Genomic DNA, 13,527 nt, shown 5'->3' on the forward strand with positions numbered 1-13,527 from the left:
GCCAGCCCCGCCCCCTGGTGGGCTGAGCTGGCCACACACACACACACACACACACACACACACACACACACAAATAAATAAAATTTAAAAAAAGAAAGCCAAGGAGCACTGAGCGAGAAACAGGAGTTGGCAGTGGGCTCAGGCGGCAAGGGGCCCCTGGATCACTCTGCACTGTTGCAAGAGTCATTCAGCAAGCGGCCCAGGTGTACTGGCTTGTTATAGCCCTGCAGGCAAGTGACCTATCCACCTTCAGGCTCTGTAGCACACTAAAGGACCTAGTCCTGTCTCCAGCCAGCTGCACCCAGTACTTGGGAAGCCTGGTAAAAACACACATGTAGGGGGGTGTGATGGTGCCACGCCCGCAATGCTAGCACTGTGGGAGGTGGAGGCAGGAGGATCACCAGTTCAAGCCCAGCCTGGGGCAACTCAGTGACTTAGCCGGACTTTGTCTCAAAATACAATGTAATAATGGGGCTGGGTTACACAGTAGTACCTCAATTCACAAATGCTTTTGCTTGCAAGCAATTTGGTGCACAAACAGAACTATTTGGCAAATTTTGTTTTTGTTTAAAAACGCTGCATCAGGGAACAACCAGGACAGCAGCCATCTTTCCTACACAAACACCAATGTGGCCATTTCTTCCTCATAAAGCAAGTTAAGTTTGCAAACCGAGGTACTACTATAGTTTATTATAAAGCACCTGGGGTGACACCTGAGTACCCTCTCCCCCAAAAAAGCCGAAAGCCCTGTGCCGGGCCCACCCCAAGGCAGCCTACGAACCAACACTTAGGACAGTTGTCTCAGGCAACACTCGGCCTCAGCCAGCCCTGGCACCCTCTGCACTGGCCCTGCCTCCAGTGTGCAGAGGAGAAGGCAGAGTGAGAGACTGGGGACCAGCTTGGACCAGCACAGCAAAGCAGGACAGGAGCCCAGGTCTGATTTGTGACCCAGAACCCTTGTCACTCTCAAGCAGGAAGGCACCAAAAACTGGATTTTCTCACTAGCTGTCTGGTCTTGGCAAGAGTGACCAGTGGAAAGGTGACTGCCTGAGTCAGGCAGCGCCAGGACAGGAAAAGTGGAAAGAATGGTCACAGTTAACACAGAAGGTACATCCTTAGGCCCTCACAGGAGTTAGCTATGGCTATCACTTCTAACATGCTCTGTGTACTAACTAGTAACACCATATAGCAAGATAGGTACCATTATGACACCCATTGTATAGATGAGAAAACTGAGGCACAGACCTGTCCAAGATCTCAGCACAACTGAGATGTAACCAGACAGCCAGGCAGTCTGGGCTGTTTGTCACTATTATCTTACATAAGAGGGATGAGCTCCCAGGTATGGGTGTCCCATGTCACATGTACAGGAGCACATCAGTAGTCTCCTGTGATCTCTGGGAAACAACTCTGTGTGGCACTTCCACCTCATACACAGGAAGGCCCACTCTGTCCTGCAGCCAAAACAAGCGGTTCTCCAACTTAAAAATGCATCGGGCTGGGCTGCACCTTGGCAAAAGAATGCTTGCCCAGCAGGCACGAGGCCTGGGTTCCACCCACAGCACCAAAATAAAAAGGGTGGGGCACATCAGATCCGCACAGAAGGCATCTGCCAGCATGGTCGCTGTGCTGCATCCCCACAGGATCAGATTCAGCAAGTGCGGGGTGAGGCCTGAGAAGCAGCATTTCTGTAGGGGTGGGGGTTTAGCTCAGGGACAGAACCCCCACAGCGTGCACAAGGCCCTGATGATACAGAACTTTGGAAATGGAGGGCTGCCTTGCTTGCTTTGATTATTAATTTGCTGGACGCCCTGCCCGGCACCAACCAATAAGCAGAGTTAGTGTTTCTCACAGTTCCCAGGGGCAGCGGCTCTGCTCCTGGGGAGGACCCCAAGGGACGCACACGGGGCCCAGCCCATCAGGTGCCTGATTTCAGAAATCAGCAAAACTCCTGAGCCCCAAGCCCTCAGCTGCAGTCTCTGCAATCAGCCCCAAGGCCTGGAGTAGACAGGTTCCCAGTTCTCTGTTGAGGCACACAGAGTTTCAGAAATGTTTTTTGGAAAGAAAACTCATGATGAAGGAGGAAAATACAACAGCATTTGAACAGCGTTGGTGTAAAGCATTGAGAGACATCTGAATCGAAGCCACCAGCTGCTTCAGTATGGAATTGGGCCCTGGCGTGGGGCTCCTGCTTCCTACAGGAGAGGTTTTTCCAGGTATAGCTGCTCCTCAGTACCCGTGGGCGAAGACTTCCACCTGCCCCGAGGCTCCCAGAATCTTAAGGAAACTCAAGTCCCTTGTGTATAACCTATGCACATTCTTCATATACTTTAAATCAAATTGCCTTTAAAATTACACAAGTTGCAGGGAGCTGGGGAGATAACTCACTGATCTACGCACCTGCCTGGCAAGCGCAAGGACCTAGGTTTGATCCCCAGCACCACATACCATGCCAGCCCTGGAGCCAGGTGCAGTGGTGGTGCACACCAGCAAACCCAGCGCTGGGGAGGCCGAGACAGAGGATCACTACAAGCTCGAGCTGCGTAGTGAGACCCTGTACCAAATAAATAAAAGGTTTTTTTTAATTATACAATTTTAAGAATGAGGCATGGGGGGTTAAATGTGTTTCTGAAGATTTATGGGCTCCAAAGCATTAGCTGGAGAGGCTGAGGAAGACCCACCCTGCGTGCTTCTGCTGTGCTTCAGGAGCCATGCCCCGTAGCGCATGAGGAACCCTACCCCAGCCGACAGTGGCCCTGCTCTCTCTCGCACTACCTCACCCTGTGCCAGGCTGCTCTGCAAAGGTGTTCCTATTGCAAGCAGGGCCAGCCATGCGGTCTTCTGAGCGGGGTCAGCCCAGGGGACTTGGCAAGCAGGCCACGGCCTCCCAGCCAGAGTACTGGCTGTCCAGAAGAGAGCAGGGACTGCCAGGTGAGGGAACGGCCTGGTGACACAAGGAGCCTTTTCCATGGCTGACATTCCAGGGCACAGAAGGTCTGCACCCAAATGAGGGTTCCAGTCACTCCCAAACAATCTAAGGTAAAGATGTAAAAGCAAATACACCCTGAACTAAATATATAAATATATAGATATAGATATAGATATAGATATAGATATAGTAAAAGCCAATACAAGGGTAAGAATATAGTTCAGTGGTAGAGCTCTTACCTAGCAGGCATGACGCTCTGAGTTCCATTCTCAGCATCATAAAAAAATAATAATAATCAATAAAAGCAGTTACAGTAGCCCTCCATTTTCAAGGGCCTTGTGTCATCAGATTTAACAAACTGCAGATGGAAAATATCCAAAGGGGAGTAGGAAATTACATCTGTACTAAACATGCAGACAATTCTTGTCCTTGTTACCTAAACACAATATAACAAATATTTGCATAGCATTTATATTGTATTAGGCATAATAAGTAATCCAAAGATGATTTAAAGTATATGGAAGAATGTGCATAGGTTATACACAAAGGACTTGAGCTTCCTTAAGATTCTGGTAGCCTCGGGGCAGGTGGAAGTCTTCGCCCACAGGTACTGAGGAACAACCGTACCTGGAAGAGCCTCTCCTCTAGGAAGCAGGAGCCCCACGCCAGGGCCCAGTTCCATACTGAAGCAGCTGGTGGCCTTGGACAAGCCCCATTCCCACCTTGGTCTCAGGCTCAGTCACTGTTGAGGGGGAAACTCTGCCTGCTCAGGACTCGGAGCTCCTGGCTGGTTTTCCAAGTTCAGCCCCTGGGCTTCCCACCTCGCAGCCAGGACCCTCCTGCCCTTTCTCATCGCTAGTAGGGCATGTCATCAGCTTCATGCCACTCTGTTCAACTCATATTAGAACATAAGTCTGTCTCCCCTTGAATTATGAAGTTGTGGTAAACAGTTTCCATGATATCCAACAACCCATTCCAGAGGTTCTGCAGAGTTGATTAATCAATTCCCTATCCCTGAATGATCAGACTAGTTCCAGCACCAACGACAGCCAGAGGAAGGGGAGGTTGGTCAGCGCAGAACACGGTACCCCCACTGCGCTGCTGCCCCTCCCCCATGCTCTGCGCTATCCGTGCCTGGCCACACGCCTAGAGGCCAAGCACCCACTCCTCAGGCCTAGCAAGTACTGCTGGCTTCACAGCGCAGCACCCCTCCTGGTAGGTGAGAGCAAAGCCAAGTACAAGGATGCCCCTGTGATCAAGGGGGACCCACATTGGCCACCTGCTGCCACTGGACACCTACTCCCATACATCCATTCACCTTACCTGCATCAGGATGTACTCCTGAGAGCGAGCCCACGTCACAGACTCTAAAGTGCTTTCTGAGCCTCAGGGTGCTGTGTGTACTAGGAGCCTTGCCACAGCACCTCTGCCACCACCCAGTGAGATCTAAGAAGATCGAGATGGACAGCACCCATCAAATCCCCTCACCCCAGAGATCAGGCAAGTCAGAGCCCAGGTAGCTCTCCTGGGCTGTACCACTGGGCCTCCTTGCCCAATCTGAGTACAGCCACTGCAGTTCAGCAGCACGGGGCATCCACCCCACGGTGCCCACTTGGCACTAGGTACAAAGAGCAGCTCTTCTCAGACTCCAGGAAGGTCCTTCCCAGGAAAGTCATTCAAAGAGGTGCAGACAGCAGAGATGCGGGGGACACTGGGTCCCTGTGACCGTCCCCAGCACACGTACCTGACTGTAGGCTGCTTGTCCCTGTGGGTCACATACACTGTGTGCCAAGCTCCCCTGGCCAGGGACCAAGAGGACAGTGGGCCTGCACAGGTGGACAGGGAGGGCATCCTGGGGCAGGTGGGCAGGCGTTAGCACGTGCCTCTCTAGAGCTGCAGTGTTCAAAGCTGTGGGGCCCGCTCTGGAGAACCCCTCAAGCACTCATTTCTACCACTGGCGATCAGGCCTGATGCTAGCGGAGACCCCTCACTTGCATCTTAATTCCACTGTAATGACTGCCCTAGTCTGTGCTCTGCTGCTGGAATGGCATGCATGCTGGGAAGAGGAAGGCCAGAGATCCAGAAGCCCTGCTCCTGCAAGTTCGCTGGGCCTCCAAGAACCAGGCAGAGGGACAAAAGAAGTGTCTCACAGGCTGGAGAGGCCAGACCCAGGGACCCAGCGGAGAACCAGTGACAGGGCCAGGGCTCCACACGACCACATCCAGCCCCCACTCCTCCCGCCAGCCCCGTGTGGGCAGACTGCCTCAGCCTGGCCCCTCCCTTGCCATGGGGTTCTGCCCCACCCTGACCCTCCCACACACCCCATGCAGCCCCTCCTTGCTGATGCCAGCCAGGGGAGTGGTGGGGGGACCATAATGCTGACGACCTTGAATCTCCCACTCCTGGCCCAGCGACTTCCAGACAATGATCTCTGACTTAACACCCCGGGGAAAACAAAAACACAGCAACAAGGACCCTGAGGTCCTCAAATACACACTGAGAAAAACTCAACTCCTGCACCCTCGGAGGGCCTTTCCATTTCCGGGGGCTCCCTGTGCCCTCTGCGGCCCACAGGCTCAGTGCCAGGGACAAACGCCGAGCTCGGCCCCCTCCACCACGCTGAGCCGGGGCAGGCACTTTAACAAGCTCCCGCGATTGTGCACGCATCAAAGTGAGAGGAGGCCCTTTTTCTTCCCTCCGCACTCTGAGCAGTGTTCCCGGCGGCAAGAGCAACAGGGCATGACTAAATGCGCTTGAATAAAAGAGCAAAGAAAAGAAATCTCAGTCTCTCCACTCCTCAGGAACAGAAATAGTTCTGCGGCCTCCAGATGGACTGCACAGTCACAAGGGGAGGTCTCGCCTTCCCGCCAAACTTTCCCAATGGGATGCTGGCACGGGCCAGTGAAACCAGAGAGTATTTCTCTTTGGGGCAGTAAAATGAGAGGCTGTGGCTCACACAGTCCCTTCTGTTATAATTAAGTTGGCCAGAAATTCACCTAAGATACTACACTGCATACCTGACCCTCTAATTATAGCTAGAAGGCATCAGGAGACAATTACTTTCCAAAATAGTCCTTCACAGGCAAGAGGCAAGAAGCTCTCCCGGGCACATCTCAAATGCCCCTGCTGAGTGCTCCCTGGGTGACCCAGAAGCTTCTCCTCCCTCCTCCTCCCTCCCTGGGCTCAGGCCCCACCCTCTAGAATCTGAGAAGCTTCAGTCTTCAGACTTCAGGCTTTGGGGTAGGCAGACGTCCAAGGAAACCTGCAGGCGACTGTCACTGGCCTGGGATTCCCAGGAGCAGCGCCCTGCTCTGCTTGATGCCCTCCATAAACCCAGCGTGTGTCCCTGATGACAGGGCTACCACTCTCATTAAATCCTAACGGGCTAATGAAAAACAACCCCGCTGCTCACAGAGCGTGCAAAACAGAAAGTACCTCCTTGGGCAGCCACGGCCGCCGCCGCCGCCGCCGCAGCAGCCACAGTGAGGGGACAGGCCTTTTTACCCGGGTCAGGGAAAGCACTGCCCTCCAGGATCCCGCTTTTGGCTTCTCTCTTCTCCGAGGCAGTGGTGGGGACAGGCTTCTCCATCTCAGCCGCTCATAGTCCCAGATGGTGACCCTGAAGGAGAGGACAGAGACACTCACCAACACTGCATCCCGACGGGCAGGCAAGCACTGACCCAGATCCTGCTGTCACTCGCTTCTCCAGCCACCAACTTCCTTCATGCTTGTGTAATTGGGAAGGAGTGCTTAATTACTTTTGAAAATTATTCATCCTGAGGTCCATCTGGTCTGCTGATCAACCATGTAGACAACAGCAGAACGTTTTTGTTATCTTTTAGCCAGATTTTGAAAAGTCTGAGCAACAAGTTCTGACGGATGTGAATGATCAGAACTACATGAGAAATAATATGGGCAGGGCTAACCTCCAACTTAGAATCACCGGGGAAATAAAAGTGGAGAGAGTTACAACCACCCAGAAGACTTCAGAGAAAGGCGATAGCCTTCCTGCGCCACCTCGCCCACCAAAACCAACCCTTCGTTTAGTCAGTGAGCTCGTTCATTCACATATTCACCCTCTCACCCCACGCATTTGCATTGTTCCTCGACTCTCGCGTACTCAGCCAATGTATTTTTAAGTCCCCTTAAAGCATCCCTTATCACACCTGGTGTGAATACAAGGCATCTACTGGAGAGACAAAGGGGGAAAATACGTGTAGTTCATTTCAGTTAGCACCAGGCAGCATAAACACAGAGTGGCAGGGTAGCTGGATGGAGGAGAGTAGGCAGTGTGCAGGGACAGCACTGACCCAGGCACAGGACACACAGGGAGCCCAAGATGTGATCCACAGTGTAAATAATCACTCTTCACCAGTGCATGAAGCACAGACCCGGGGACCAGGCGAGGCTCCCACACCAACCCACAGGGCCACAGCCACAGTGGCCAGGTGAAAGTGGTGGTGGTGGAACACCGCCCCACCTGGCAGAGCAAAGAGGGCTTGCTGTGGATGGAATGGGGGGATGAAGAGCCCTCAGGGCTCCAGTGGGTGGCATCTGATACGGTTGTGTAAGGCGGCTTGTCACTTTCACACATTGCTATCTGTATCAAATACTACAGAATACAATAGGCAAGTCAAAAATTTTGAAAGGAGGGTGAGCCCCAAATGGCTCTATTTTTGGTGAGTGGCAGGATGGATGAATGGTGGCACCATTTACAAAGATGAAGAGAGAGTTGGGGGTGCCGTTCAGTGTGACGGCACTTACCTAGCATGTGTGAGGCCTGGGCTCAAGAAAAAAAAAAAAAAAAAAAAAAAAAAAAAACCAGAGCAGCAGAGGAGCTTTGGGAGCAGAAATCAAAAGCTGTGTTGGGTTACACAAAATTCAAAATTCCTGTTGAGACCTGCGGTGCAGACTGTCGAGAACACAAATCTGGAGCAAGGGGGAATCACTGGCTAAAGGAATAAGGCCGATATTGGCCCAGATGGCCAGGATGGTGGAAAAGAAGAGAAATGTCTGGGACAGAGACGCAAGACAAAGAGCCACTGCCAGCCAAGAACAGAGAGCAGGATGGCCGGACGTGGGGGATGAAGCAAGCGGGAAAAATTTCGGCAGAGTACAGGGTTCCGGAAGCCAGCACAGGAAGGACACACTCAGAAGACGAGCAATCTCCATCGCCTTGGAGAGACTAAGAAGACCGGCCAGCGGCTGAGCAGTCTCGACTGGCTAGCAGTAAACAGAACTAGAGTGGAAGTCATCCCATGGTGGCAAAATTGGTAGGGGGCTCCCACCCACCCGAGGCTGGGCCAGTGTGCTTTGCAAATATGGTGGTCACACAAGAGTCCCTATTTGCTGAGGCTACGCAGGACAGAGGAGTTGCTGGGTAACTGTACGTTCATTCACTCGATCTCGTTTAAGCAGTACTGAGGATCAAATCCAGGGCCTTGCACTACTAGGCAAGCGCTCTAACACCGAGCCTCTCATGGCCGGCTCCCAACTGTTACGTGTCCACCTGGGCCACTGCCTTCCTCCTTGAAGTCCAGGCTGGACCTTGTACCCCTGGGTCCCCAGGCCCACCCAAGCAGGGCCCTACTCACTTGCCAAGGGGATAAATTAGGGTCAGGAAGCCAAATCTCTGCCTGGGAGCGTGGGTCTCTCCGGACCAACCAAACGCCAGCAGGCGTCAGCCACACCAGCAGGAAGGAGACAGAGCCTCAGGACCTGCGTGACCAAGACCCAGCACAGCCCCAGAGAAAGAAGGCACTGACCTGACTCTCTGCAAATGCAGATGGGGAACTGAAGGCCAGGCCAGGCGCCACAACTCCGAAGCCACAGGTTGTACCACTGGGACACAGAAAAGAGAGAGACTGGGAAGACCAGAAAGAAGCAACGGAAATGGCAAAGGCAGCTGCTGGGGCCCTTGGCGGGTCACCGGTGAAGTCCTAAGGCTGCGCCCTCATCACAGGCTCGGCGCGCTTTAGCAGAGGTTCTGTGGCTCGCTTTCAGCCCTTCCACCGTGTGCGGATGTGTTACTCTTCTGTCCTTGCTGGGACAAATACCCAGCACTCAAAACAAGGGAAGAAAAGGTTTATTTAGCTCACAATTACTGGAGGTTTCAAGACTCTGCCCCCACTCTACAGGGTCTGGAGGAGAGGCTGGGGTGCTGCCGTGTCCAGGACGTCCCTTCCCATATCTCCAAGAGAGGCCACCCGGCCTGCGGTGGTGGAGGGTAGGGAGCAGCAGGCTGTCAGTTTAATGGTTCACGCCCGCCTTGGTCATCTGTCCCCGCCTATCAGGCCACAAGCTGCTCACGACAGGCCCATTTACATGAGGCTTTGGGGGGACAACTAGATACAAACCATAACAGTGGATGAGCCACAGGCTTCTTCTCCAGGGGGGAAAGGGCACCAAATCTGCAGGAGCCTCAATCTCGGGCTTCTGGACCACTAAAACAATGAGCCATATGCATAACCCTGCGCTGCTCCTGCCCAGCCCAGGCTCCTGTGCTCTGTTCCAGCAGCCCACGCTTAGGAAGGCTCTGCAGCATCAGCCCCTGTGCCAGCCACCTGCCTGCTAAGTAGGTGCTGTCCCAGGAAGGAGCTGAGGCTCCCCTGGAGATGTGCAGCGCCCAAAGCCCCTTCCCACGGAGTGAGGAGGGACAGATCTACACTCCAGTCTTCTGCTGAAATGCCGCCTGAGGCCTTAGGGCATGGTCACTTCAAAAACTGGGCTAGGAGTGTGCTCAAGAAGAGAGGTATTCACTCTGATTCCCAGGAGCTAGACCTCGACAGCGTGACTCAGCCAGGGTGGGCAGCTGTGCACACAGAAGCGCCTGCGGCTCTAGACCCCTGGGGGCTGAGGAGTGGGTACCCACCATGCCCCTGGCCTCACCCTCTAGAGTGGCTGCTGCCCTCCCCCGGCCACCCCTCCCAAGAGAGAAAGGCAGGAAACCAAGCCAAGAGTCTGTGTAAATCACAGGAATTAGTGGGATTAGCACAATTTCGGGGTAAACATCAGGCACCCAGGGTCCCAGGCAGCCATTTTCACCCCAGGAGCTCAGCTCCACCTGGACTGCTGAGGCCACCTGGGGACAGGGAGGAGGGGCTGGCTCCAGTTCCCAGGCCTCAGCTGGGAGCTGGTGGTCCCTCCCAGAACACTTCCCAGGGCTCCAGGGAAGCTCCACCATGAGGATCTGGGAGCCTCAGGCTCCCCAGGAGGAGGGTCAACAGCCTCACTCTACTGGCGGTGCTCCCACAGTCCTGACACCTGGCATCAGCCAGACAAGCGCCAAAGCAATTGCGGCTGGCCGCACGCCACAGGACTCTGCTGAGCCACAGGGCTGACCTTTCCAGGGAGACAATGCATTCAGGTGGCCTGCCCTTGAGGGCCTCAGCAGGGGCGGCAGCAGCACCAAGCAGCACTAGGCGCATTCCTGGGACTTCCCTGAGATCATCTGCAGGTCTGGATGGATGCTAAGAAAAGCTCCATGACTGCTGCCGATGCACAAGAAATGAAGGAGAAACTGAACAGCATGCTCCTAAGGGCCCTGTCACTTCCAAATAATGTGCAAGTTCCACTTACGACTGCACAGCCTAACTGGGAGAGACAGTTTTACCTTCACTAACTTGTACTCAAATTTGGACTCTCCTTTGGACATGAAATCGGGCAACGAATCCCAATGCATGTGAGCCTGCCATGCCACGTGTCCAGCCCACAACATGGAACATCACATATGCTCACCTTGGCTGTCCATCTGCAGTGCCACTGACCTCGTCATGTCAGGAGAAAAGCACAGAATCACATGTATCTTATTCTATACATTTACAGCATTATTCCATAATAATTTATGCCAGGCCCATGGCACAGAACAGGTTAAGAACTGAGTTACAGGACAGGCTTGAAGAATAAATTAATAATCACAGCAGAGTGAGTGAATCGCCCTGAAACCTGAAAGCCCAGATACCTCCCACCACCTGGATGCTTTGAACTCCCCAGGCAAGTGAGTCACAGGAATTAAAGTACTCTTCCCCGGGCAAAATCAATCTCCAGGAGAGAGATGAGCCCTCTTCTCCGGGGGAGCACAGTTACCGAAGCCATGGCGCTCTCCCCTCCTGTCTGATCTCAGCCAGGCAGCAGGCGCGCCCGAGCCACAGGCAGGGGCACACACACACACACACACACACACACACACACACACGCTCGCACTCACACCGCACACACTCTTCGTGCGTGCCATGTGTGAACCATACACAGCCCTACATATGCACGTACACATGTCCACACACAAGCATGCATGCACCCAGCCTACACACATGTGTATACCACATCACACAGCCCCATGTGTAAATAAGTTCATACATGCAAATGTGGTCACATGAACCATATATGTATATATATATATGTGTATATATATATATATACTCAGCCACACATGTGTGCACACAGCCTACAGTCAAATACAGACATATGTGCATGCTATAGGTACTCACACAAATCCAAACACACACACACTAGAGCTAACATCCCCATTTTGATCGCAGACTTATTTTTAAGATCAAATGAGACAAAAATACATGAAAGGCCCTAGAGCACAGAGTAGGTACCAACACAGAAGCTCAGCACAATCATCCCTCATTATCACCAAAATGGGAGCAGGGATGCTGCTCAGACACAGCCCTGAGGCCCTGAGGCCCTGTCCTGTACTGGGCCATCGTGTACCGGCCCCAAGCAGGGGAGCACCCAAGCACCAGCTGTTTTATTGCCCAGCACATCCAGGTCCCTCATCGGGAAAATGGGCATGCTTAAGGGTACCAAGGAACGCGAGTCAGATGCCACATCATCAAGGGCAGCAACCGGAGAGCAAATTCAGTTCTGACTCCCCACGGTGACAGCACTGGGACACCGGGCAGCGGCTCTGATCCGACCACCTACCCCACTCTGAAGGCAGAAGGAACAAGGAAAGCAAGGGTCCCGCAGGACTTTGCCAAGTTCAGGACACTGCCTCACAGCAAAATAATCCTATTTTTAATTAGGATGCATTCAGTTCTCCCAGACAGAGACACATGCGCCCTTGAGCCTGGGTAGTCACATCTGCTGGGTGCCTGTGGCCTGCAGAAGCTGCCCCACCTGGGGTCCAGACTGGAGTTGGTGGAGCAGGGAGACCTTGCAGATGGGTGACCTTCTCCAAGCCAAGACAGCCCCCCACAGGGGACCACGGACGGCCCAAGCCTCCGCAGGCTGAGGGTCTGCAGGCTGCGCTCCAGCCATGGAGCTCCAGCCATGGCTGAGCCTGTTTCTGCCCACCTGTCTGTGCCTCCCGAGATCACAGCCTGCAGGGCTGCAGAGCTGCAGGATGGCAGTTCCGGTAGCCCAAGGGCAGCCCCAACTAAGAGCTCCTCCAGAAGATAAGCAGATGTCCACCCCCAGCAGTCTCTCCTTACCCTGGCCACTCCCTCCTCTGGCCACAGTTCCCACACTAACAGTAGCTCTTCCACCCTCCCCATGAGGTTCCTTCAGACCCCACATCCATCTTTGGATAAGGGAGCAAATGTAAGAGAAACCAGACACTAGGAAAGATACTTGGGATGCTGGATGTAGGAGGAAGGCCAGCTTCCGGTCCCGCTGTTCTGCTTCCTTCACTGGAAGCCCCCAGGGACAGTGAGGGGATGCATGCCCCAGCAAGGTCACAGCGAATGCAACCTTGCCCGTGCGCATGAGGAGCCAGAGCATGGAGCTGGTCCTTGGGATCCAACATCGATTCTGTCTCTTAGGTCGTGGCACATGGACTGCTCCTGCTCACGACAGCCTGGTGCCCACTGGGGCATGAGGACAACAACAGAGAAAGCACTTTTTAGAAACTCTCATGGTCCACCGAGCAGGGCCCTTGCTCCTGTGTGACTCGGAGGAAGAAGGGTCCCCTTGACCTGCCCCATCCTTTGGTGGGAGGAGGCTTCATGATCAGACAGAGAACAAACAAAACCTTTGATGGTGCACAGGGGCCCGGTCGGGAGCAGGCCTGCCATCGTGTGACCTCACCACTCGCCCTCCCACCCACACCAGGCCAGTATCAGCCCCTTCAATCAAATAGGCACAGAGGCTAAGTAACCTCCCCAGGGCCGCACGCCAAAACATGGTGGTGCTGCCAGCCCCGCACAGGTTTCTTAGATTCTACTTTTCTACTTTTCCCACCATGGCTGAATTGTTTGTATACAAAGATGCTTGCCATGGGCAGGCATTCAGCAGCGTCAGAAAGGGTGGAGCACAGCTGCTGTTGTTTGTGCAGACAAGTTTGCAGAGTTTATGGACGTCTAAGGCGGTCCATGCTAAAAATGCAGGGATCGTGCTCATGGGAGCTCAAAGGAGGCACTATGGACTGGGGGTGGGTGGGGTATCAGAGGGCTTCTTGGTGCCCTTGGATTTGTTCCTTGGTTGCAAGGTAGAAATGAGAAGACCTTGAGGGGCCAGGGAGATAGCTCAATGGCATAAGCAGCTGCCTGCTAAGTGCAAGGTCCTGAGTTTGATCTCCAGACCCAGAGAGAGGAAAGGGAAGAGGTGAGAAGGGAGAGGGGAGAGAGGAGAAGGAAGAGGGAATAGGGGAGGGA

At 53.7% G+C, this 13,527-nt stretch overlaps 1 protein-coding gene across 2 annotated transcripts in view; it reads right to left on the reverse strand.

The window, feature by feature from the left end:
• Gli2 (GLI family zinc finger 2) overlaps positions 1-13,527 on the reverse strand; it is a 234,252-nt gene that overhangs the window by 170,248 nt on the left and 50,477 nt on the right. For both annotated transcript variants that reach the window (XM_023709743.1, XM_023709742.1), the window contains exon 2: positions 6,365-6,548. In XM_023709743.1, coding sequence (XP_023565511.1) covers positions 6,365-6,518 — 154 coding nt within the window. In that variant the 5' untranslated portion in view covers positions 6,519-6,548. The remainder of the gene's footprint in view (positions 1-6,364; positions 6,549-13,527) is intronic.

Source organism: Octodon degus, unplaced genomic scaffold, assembly GCF_000260255.1.
Source record: "Octodon degus isolate 3935 unplaced genomic scaffold, OctDeg1.0 scaffold00014, whole genome shotgun sequence".
NCBI classification, from domain to species: Eukaryota; Metazoa; Chordata; class Mammalia; order Rodentia; family Octodontidae; genus Octodon; species Octodon degus.